Genomic DNA, 9868 nt, shown 5'->3' with positions numbered 1-9868 from the left:
TGAGCAGCCCTTGGCAGCAATAACTGAAATCAAATGTTTGCAATAACTGGTGATGAATTTTGGCCCACTCTTCTTTGTAGAAATGTTTTAACTCAGCCATATTGGAGGGGTTTTGAGCATGAACAGCCCGTTTTAGGTCACACAACAGCATCTCAGTTGGATTTAAGTCTGGATTTTGACTTGGCCACTCCAAAACCTTAATTTTTGGGTTTTTTTAAGCCATTCAGAGGTGGATTTGCTGGTATGTTTTGGGTCGTTGTCCTGTTGCATAACCGAAGAGCGCTTGAGCTTGAGGACACGAACTGTTGGCCAGATGTTCTTCGTCAAGATTTTCTGGTAGACAGCAGAATTCATTGTTCCATCAATCACAGCAAGTGGTCCAGGTCCTGAAGCAGGTCCTCCAAAAGTTTTGGGGATCATCAAATTTTTCTTGACGAATATGAGACAAGCCTTTGTGTTCTTTTTGTCAGCAGTGGTTTTGGCCTTGGAACTCTCCCATGGATGCCATTTTTGCCCAGTGTCTTTCTTATGGTTGAGATATGAACTCTGACCTTTACTGAGGCCAGTGAGGCCTGCTGTTCTTTGGATGTTGTTCTGGGTTCTTCTGTGACCTCTGAATGAGTCGTTGTTGCACTCTTGGAGTCATTTTGGTTGGCCGACCACTCCTGGGAAGGTTCACCACTGTTCCCACTTTCGTGGATAATGGCTCTGATAGTGGTTCTCTGGAGTCCCAAAGGCTTAGAAGTGGCTTTGTAACCTTTTCCACACTGATAGATTTCAATCACTTTGTTTTTCATTTGTTCTTAAATTTCTTTGGATCGTGGCGTGATGCGTTTCTTTTCGAGGTCTTGTAGCCTATACTTCACTTGGTCTGACAGCTTCTATTTAAGAGATTTCTTAATTCAAAAAATCTGGCAGTAATCAGGCCTAGGTGCGACCTGTGAAACTGAACTCAGCTTTCCAAGAACTGTAGTTAATCACAGTTAACTCATGATTTAACAAGAGGTGCAATTACTTTTTTACATAGGGCCAGATAGGTTGGCTTTTTCTTCCCCCTCATAAATAAAATCATCATTTAGAAACTGCAATTTGTTTTTACTTGGGTTGTCTTTGTGATATATAATAACTGGTTTGATGATCTGAAACATTCAAAGAAGTAGTGAACACTAGCATTTTTTTTCAGCTGTACACTGAGGTGTCTGACTGAACTACGATAAAACACATCAATGCTGGTGTTGTTTCTGACATTTGCGCCAAACTGATAAAAATCTGCATTTTATGGCTTTTAATTAGCTCAAAAGGGACATCTGCTTTGAAAAGTCTTTTCTGAAAAGGTGTGTTTTGTGTGACGTATAGACTTCTTGAGTGTACAGTTAAAAAAAAATGTCAAGTGTTCACTACTTCTTTAAGTGTGATAAATTTGCAAAAAAAAATCAGGAATCGGAAAGGGGGCACTGTAGATTCACTGCTTGTTGGGAATGATTGACAGATACCCATCATTCCTGTAAGTGAGAATAGGGATGGCAAACAGTATTTATTGCATCAAAAAGAAGTTATTCCAGTGTGGCTGACAAAGGTAAGAATAATGGATTACTTATGATTCATTTGTTTAGTGTGTATTTTATAGGCCTTTAACTAGAAATGTGCTACTGCTTCATAAATAACACTAGTTATTTATTAAGTGATTAATAAAATTAGACCTGTTGTTGATTATTTTGGACTATTGTGGCAGTGGATAATTGCTATGAGTGGATTATTGCTAACTCAACTAACCAAAATATCACAAACTGAAGTAAGTGTAATGTAAACTATGCTATATATAACTATTAGCTCTGCCCACAGAAAAGCATTTAGGTTAAGACCATAAATAATTTGATATGAGAGGTTATCATGACTGCAGCTCATTTTGCTTGTAAAGTGGAATAGACTGTTGTATGTTCATGGACCATCTAATGGATTAGGTATCTCTCCATCGTAGTTTGGCAGACTAGGCCCCCCCAAACAGCATCTTGCATAAGGCCCCATAAAGCTAGAAACAGCCCTGATAATGAGTAAAATGTTCTGTCTGTACTGAGTACAATTGCTGGAGAGTTGTTTTTATTTTGTTCATCACGGAGTAAATAATCATCATTTAGAGTTAAATGAAACACTATTTAGAGTAAAATCAACTCTGAAAATTTTATTCTGCAAGAAGACTGGGACCAAATGTTATATTTTCCAGAGTAACATGTACTCAGATTAGCTCACTGTGTACTCATCTTATACCGTGTGGAAAAATTGCAAACTTACGTCAGAGTTTTAACTCTGAGCCCCTCACAGTGATCAATTTGGCGTCTATAGTAAAAGAGAGGCAAGAAAACGGGGTGAAGAAAAAAACTTTATCTTTCGTAAATGTGGCGTTGTCTAATTTTTTACTTTACAACGCATTTGTCTTTAATTAAAATCGTCATCGTAATGCGTCTGTGGTGTCTGATTGGATTTGGGACAACAGGCATCGTAGTTTTCTCATTGATTCTGGGATCTCCGTCCCAATTACCGCTGGTTCTCTGACTGTACGGTGACAGTGGAAGACTGTGGTGCCGTAAAGAGACAATGGTATTTTGTAAAACAGAGGGGTTAGGGTCAGTCAGCAGGAAAAAGCCCACGAGTCCCTCAGATTACAATCTTACCCGGCGAGCATTGTGTGTCTTGTTGATTTGTAGGGGTCTGCTGACTGCTGACTCATCCACGCTGTCAGCGAAGGCACGCCGCTCAAACTCCCCGCGCGCTGCCAGCTGGAGAGCGGACACAGTGATGCGTTTCTGGGACGGAGTTCCTCTGTTTGTACACTGAAACCAAGCAACAGTGTGGACACTGTTCATCGACCACACGTTAGGATACTATGTCTCTGCTGAAACAGCGGGGGAGAGAGCTTGAGCGTTTCGACGGCCTGTCGCTCATCTACTGGTACGTAAAAAATAGGGAAAATTCTGGCGTTCGCTCTGGAAAAAAACGGCTGGCCTACGCAGTACAGGAATTGGTCACGAATCTGTTTTTTATGCGTAAAGGTTGACTGACAACATTCCAAATCAATATGGTGCCCTTAGAGGATGTGATGCCCTAATTGATGCTCGTATAAAACTCGGTCGTCTTGTTTTTCCCTGAGCGAAAGCAGATAAAATATTGAAGTTTACACAAAGTTGAAATAGTCTTTCTCTCTTTCTGTAGCCTTTTAATAATTGATGACTGAGTTGGAATGTGTCCGTTTGTTCTGGTCCCAAGGTTTGTTTGTTTTTTTGTACTTAGAGTGCACAAAACTAAAGACGTTATGAAATAAAGGTGAAGAAACATATTCAGTGAGAATTTTATTCTAACAACTAACCAAGATTAACATCTGCAGATTTTACACATTTATTTCATAATAATAAAGTAGGACATAGACCCTAAAAGAGGGATATTTTTAAACTGTGTGCATGAACTGGTCAAGACTTGTTTATTCTTTTTAGTTTTGTCCATCAAATAAGATTAGGAAGCAAACGGAAATATATTTCAGCCACAGCTAGACCAATCACTTTTGCCAGGAAACAAAGATGCATTTTCTAAATTCAAACAGACAAATACAGATGGATTGTGCATGATCCTTAGGGTATTTTGAAGATCTTCCTCTGTCCTGAGGGGAGAAGTTTGTCAGCCAAATGTAGGTGCTGAGTAGACTGTTAGGGCTGGCTCAAACTGGTACTGCTACAGTTGAAGGAAGCTGATAAAATACTGCTGTGTGCTCCATAACTGCTGGACACCTTCCTTTTGTTCAGCTGCCTCTCCTGCAAATAGACCCTTCTCTAAAGCTCCTCATGATTCTCTCCTCGAAGAAGTTACCTGAGCTCTGGGACTACTTTTTGATTTATGTCTCAGGAGCTCTAGAATTTAATCCTGACAGCCACGACGTAGACCTGGGACTGTTTCCACTCAGGATGAATCCCACGATTAAACCAAGGTAGGTGTGTCTCAGGTAGAATAGAGAGCAGTGGCTTTAAACTAATCAGAAATACACAACTTTAAGAAGAGTCTAGGTTGCTCTTCAGTTGTGCAGCATGTAGGTTCTGACATGATATAGATGTTATTTTGGATGTAAAGTTCATCACATTTTAGAAGTATGGGAAACCGCCATAGATCTTCATATTTGAGACATTTCCACATTTAGAATTTGGAAATAACATGGTGCCTTTTTTGCAGGAGTACTAGAAATTGAAAAACAAATCAGGTGTTATTTCCTTTATCTTGATTTACTATCCACCTTAATACACAGACAGAGGGTGGCTTACAGGGCTTAAGCCCTGAATGTTTCTACTAAAGCCCCGAACCTTTCAGGTTGGGAAAAAGTATATTGCTGGAGAGTGTTATGATTGATAAATGCAAAAATAAATCAATAACAATGAATGAATGGACCCTGTTGACTACCTAGAAATGTTGTTCTTGAAGCAAAACTGAAAAGAAATTAAACTTTTTATTTAACTTTGGAGCTTATTCATGTCACATTATAGAAATACTTTCAACATTATATTGAATACTAGCATTTTCATGAATAAATGTCATGTCTATCTTTTGAGCAAAAGGATTGTGAGAAAGAATGCCTTTGGACTCTTAAATCTGGGCTGAACTCAGGATGTGTCACACTTCTAGCTCCACCTCTGCATTATAGTAAACATTGTCCACTAGAAGGTTCTTTTCTTGTACTTAAATGGATGCATTCTTCATGATACCTCAAATGATGGAAAGGATTAAAGGTTTGCCAACTCCAGGTCCACATGCATGAATCATTTAAGTAACTGGGAAGTGCAGTAGGGTCAAAGCAAGTAGTTATGGGATGGCATTGAATTTATAAATCCTGGCTTATTTTTCAAATGTATGTCAGTTTACTAGAACCACAATCCCAGGTTATTTATGCATATTTATCACACAAATGAAGTTAATTGTTGAATTGTTTATTAAATCTTGTCTAAGCCATAAAATATGTAACTACACATTGACCAAACTGGTAGACCTGTGGTTTGATGGTTGCTGTTATTGGTTGGCATCCATCACCTTGTATTGGCATCCAACCTACTGAGTTTGTATTCATCCTCCTGTTTTTTCTCCTCCATGTAGCTTTCAGACTTTATCTTCTTTAACAAGGGAAGATTCCTGACCAAATTTTGACAAGTTTGATGGTGTTTAAGATAAAAGGCCAAGATTTATTGTCTATTTGATTGGTTATTCTTGACAAGATCTTGTTCAAATTTATGCTACATCACAAAGGTATCCTTCACAACACTGTAACATTAAGCAGTTTTTAGCCCATATAGGATAGCAGAGGTAAATCGTTTCAATTCTAGAATTACTACGAGTTTTATTTAGTTCAATACTGAATTGTTGAAAAAATGTACAGTAAATGTATTGTTTCATCTGGCAGCCAGACCATATTGATGAGTCAAGTTATCAACAGTTAGGGGAATATGGAGTTCTAGTGCTACATTTGGTTTCACACACGTAGTTTGATACCTTGTTTTCTTTAATTTGTGCATAGTTTTGTTCACTTCAGTACATTTCTAAACATAGTGACAAATAAACTTATCAAACATTTGTTAAGTGTGTATTGGGCATGTTTAATAAGGGTCAACTGTAAACTGACCTCACCACTGAAATTGTCACCTAAATATTTAATTGGTTTAACCTTTATGAGTGGCTTATATGCAAATACATGTAAGAAGAAGAAGATTGTTAATCCTTTGATGGGAAATTGAATTCCTCAACTCTGTTGTTGAACAGGCTACCCTCACAGGGGCTGCAACACGTGCACACAGTATCCTAGATACTTATGGAGAGATGTCAAGGTGAGGCAGTGCTGCCTATAAAGGAGCATTAGAGTGGCACTCACAAAGTAAACTGGTGCTTCTTAAGCTCCCTGACCAGTTTCTGGAGTTGTTCCAACTGGAACTTAAACCAGTCCTCAGTCTCCCTACAGACTAAGCTACTGCCCAACAGACATGCAGAATATAATAAGCAATGCTTACCTTCCTATTTAACATTTTCTTTTAATTATAGGAGCACAGAACAACTTGTTTTTATGGTTTTGAAGTTTGAGCCAACATCTGAGCAGAGATCCATGGAGCATGAATAACACAAAGCTGCTTCAGACATAGATTGGACATGATGTGAAGAAAGGGCGACAGATGGTGCTCTTCCTTGTGAATAGATTTTTTTCTTTCTTTTTCTATCTGTGTCTCTTCCACTTCAATTTTGTATTTTGCTTTTGGCATTCAGCACTGAGTCTGGGCTAACCCATCATCAACAATCATATGCTTCGTGATAAATTCTATATTTCAGGCCGCCAATCTCACTTTGACTGATAGAAGGAGAAGGCTGACATCACTACGGCATATTTGAGTTGATTTTCTTGGTGGCGATTTTCTTGGTTGCGTTTTAAATTAAGATAATCCTGTTTAATTCATACGTTTTCTTGACTACAGCTAAAAGTTTTTAGGTGAACTTCACTGCTATTTACTGGGGGGAAGGGGTTAGGAATTGTAGTGTGGATGGTGTCAAAGCTGTTTCTTGCTAAATGCAGACTATGCAAATGCATAGGGTCAATAGGGGCCCCACAAGTCAATAGAGGCCCCAAAGCTGAATGTTCAGCCTCATCTGAGGAGAATTAAAATTACCTGTCTTTATCCCTTATTATGCTTAAAAATAAATGTAAGACACAAGAATAAAATAATCTGCAATGATAAGCTGTGATGTTGTTGTGCAGATGTCTGCTGTCATCATCCAGTGGAAGTTGTTTCTCAGATTTGCCACATAACATTACTTTAGGATTAGTTACGATTGGTTAATTAAGTATAATGTGTATTTAATAGGCCTCTTATTAGAATTGTGCTACTGCTTTATGTATTGCTTATTGATTATTTTGGGCTATTGTGGCACTGGATTATGGCTCTAAATGGATTTTGCTAACTTGGAGTAAGCTGCAGTCTCCTTCTGTGCCACATTTTTTATTTATTGTGACAATACAGATTGCTAATTTAAACAATCTTGCTTCCATTCCTACAGCTAAGTTAAGTTTTTGATGTAGTATTTTGTTTTGTTCAAAAGAAGCATAATATCACAAACTGAAGTAAGTGTAATGTAAACTCTGCTATATATGACTGTAAGCTCCGCCCACACAAAAAAATATAGGCTCAGACCGTAAATGATTTAATATGAGAGGTTATCGTGACTGTAGCCTGTTTTGTTCATGGATCAGTGGATTGGGAATCTCTCCATTAGTTTAGCAAACTATCGGGCCCCCAAACAGCATCTTGCATTGGGCCCCTACAAAGCTAGAAACGGCCCTGGATGGTGTTTATGAAAGGACTGAGTATAAAATAGATATTCTGATACAAATCAAGGGAGAAGATGATATGTTGTTCTGACCATAGGTTCATAGGAGGCTGATGATAGAAAAGACGGTAGAAGGTAGGTAGTGGCAGGAAACAGGAGTCTTCTGTTAAAAAAAAAAGAAAGAAAAGAAAAGAAAAGAAAACAGTCGCAAGCTGGTTATACTCAACAGAAAGTCAGGATTTATTTTCCTGACCTTTAGTTTTCTTCACAGAGTGATAGAAAAGCTGCAGCTACGATACAATCTGAACTACAGTTACATAGATTTTATTTCTCCTTTCATAAGCTTGAAATCTTATTGAAGGTTTTTATTTGGCCCACCTGTTGTTTTTTTGTGACTTGTTCCCAATCTAAAAGTTGGCTACAGGCATAGGTCCACATGTCAAAGTATTCTTTGGTATATCATAACCAGCAGGGTGCAAATGTGTGTAAGTAGGATTAAGAGTAGTCATGGGCACTTAACATAGCATTCTCTATAACCAGTGTATAAATGTGTGTTTAATGTGTAAATATGTGACTTGTAGTAAAACCACTCTGGAAGGTCATTTGATGAGAAAGGCTCTATAAAACAATTCATCCACCATTAACCATTTATTGTACAGAGTCAAAAGGTTCATGTGTTTTTTTTATTTATAGTTATTTTATTGTTTTTGGTATTATTTTTTTATAAGAAGCTATTTTTTTAATGAAGGCAATTCATTTCATACTTTTAATCCAGAATGTTTGCAGATAGTCTTTAAAATACTGGTCAGAAAACACTGCCTATGTATTTGCTTTTGTTTCGTCTACTTGATATTCATTGTGACACTAGCCAAAGGTTGTGACAGGTGTGACTAGATTCAGTGTGACAGGTTATTTACTCAACTCTTGTCCTTTGGAATTCAGGCTTCTGGTGACAGTAGACATCACTTCAATTCAGCTAGAAAACAACATGCTCTCATTAAGTCACCTGGCCTTAGCATCTTGTTTGGGACATACTGTTGTGCCCCATTACTTAGGTAGTAGTTCTACAGTAGTAGGTTTACCCTAGAGTCTTAAATAATTTTACAGTACAACATGTTATAATTGATTTATATTATTGTTGGTTACTAAGACCTATTTTCAAAAGGCAGAAAATATACTCCAAAACTATACAGAACAATGCATCCAAGAGCACCACACCTGATAATGTAGCTGCCACGGTCACCAGAATGGAGGATTATGTGGCTGTGAGTGGGTTTAACCCTGACAACACAGAAACATCAGTGATTATGACATTTATGGGAATAGAAAAAACGCCTAAAACCTCGAGTGCTTGGAGCAGTCTACAGCTTGGGCTTGCATATTCTTAGGTAAATGGACTTGAGCTTGTATAGTGCTCTTCTAGTCATCTGACTACTTGGTGCTTTTACACCACTGGTCACTCCTACCCATTCACACCCTTTCACTCCACATTCATTCACTGATGGCAGAGTTTTGCTAGGTCTAACTTTTACATCTGAATTTAAAAAATTTAGCAAGTTAAATAGGACCATTCTACTGTTGGGAATCAGACATGTGTTAGATTTCATGAAACAAAGACTCTAAATTGCATTGTTGAAGTCTAAGTTGCAGTACTTTTGGAGGAAAGAATCATAAAAACAAAGGGACACATCATCCCAGGAGCCCTTGCAGCAGGACAATTTCTCCTCTTTGATAGGAGGAGACCTAATGAGACCCTGCAGGGTGTCCACAGGTAATAAAAGCCAGTGTGACCCCGTCTCAGATGCCATTCCCTTGCCTTGCCTTTCCAGGGCCATTCCAATGCCAAGCCCAATGCTTTCAAGCAGCAGACCAAGTTCTTCATGCTCCCAGCTTCACCTTAAGTCTGGTACAGTCAGCCATCGGCTGGTTGAGTTTTCCAAGTCTTCGTCCTTCCTTCGATGTTGTCTGAATAGAAGTGCTGCAGAAAGCCCACCAGTATCCGAAGGACGATACGAGCCCTGCTCTTCTCCTAAAGCTCAATCTTGATGCCACAAGACTTTTCAAATGTTGGACGCACATCCAAATGGTGGAAGAACCATTAATGGACTCATCTCTACTTACTTCTGGATCTAGTTCAACTCACACATAAGTAAGAGGCTTTGATCCGGAAAGAACTAGCTGGAGAAAGTATTTCATACATTTCTTGAAGGCTGCATTCGTTGTCCTATTGTCAGCTTGTGTGTTGTTGATTTACTTTGCTGTGTCCACATTTATAAGTGCAGTGCCCTCTCCTGCATGAACATTAGAGTGACTAAAAAATCCAAGTCTGTCCACTGAGTTTTTGTGTGGTTAAGTTATTGTTCTGAGTTTGTTGTTAAGAGATAAAGTTTCTTCTCCATCTTCTGTTCAAGTCCTCCATCAAGTCACATGTGTGAAACTACATGTGACTCAGACATTTGAAGATCAACAGCCATCTTGTTTCTCTCTCTCTCTGACACGTTCACCACACCTTACTTTGATTGTAACTAGTTTG

The 9868-nt window shown here is 38.5% G+C and overlaps 1 protein-coding gene across 1 annotated transcript in view; it reads left to right on the top strand.

The window, feature by feature from the left end:
- Nucleotides 1-2866: 2866 nt before the first annotated feature.
- Nucleotides 2867-9868, top strand: part of si:dkeyp-72e1.9 (syntaxin-binding protein 4) — a 71836-nt gene continuing 64834 nt past the window's right edge. Inside the window, exon 1 of the mRNA XM_041816770.1 lies at nt 2867-2946. Within this exon, the coding sequence (XP_041672704.1) occupies nt 2882-2946 (65 nt within the window). The 5' untranslated portion in view covers nt 2867-2881. The remainder of the gene's footprint in view (nt 2947-9868) is intronic.

This window comes from Cheilinus undulatus, linkage group 21 (assembly GCF_018320785.1).
Source record: "Cheilinus undulatus linkage group 21, ASM1832078v1, whole genome shotgun sequence".
NCBI classification, from domain to species: Eukaryota; Metazoa; Chordata; class Actinopteri; order Labriformes; family Labridae; genus Cheilinus; species Cheilinus undulatus.
This window is presented reverse-complemented; position numbering and strand designations above follow the sequence as displayed.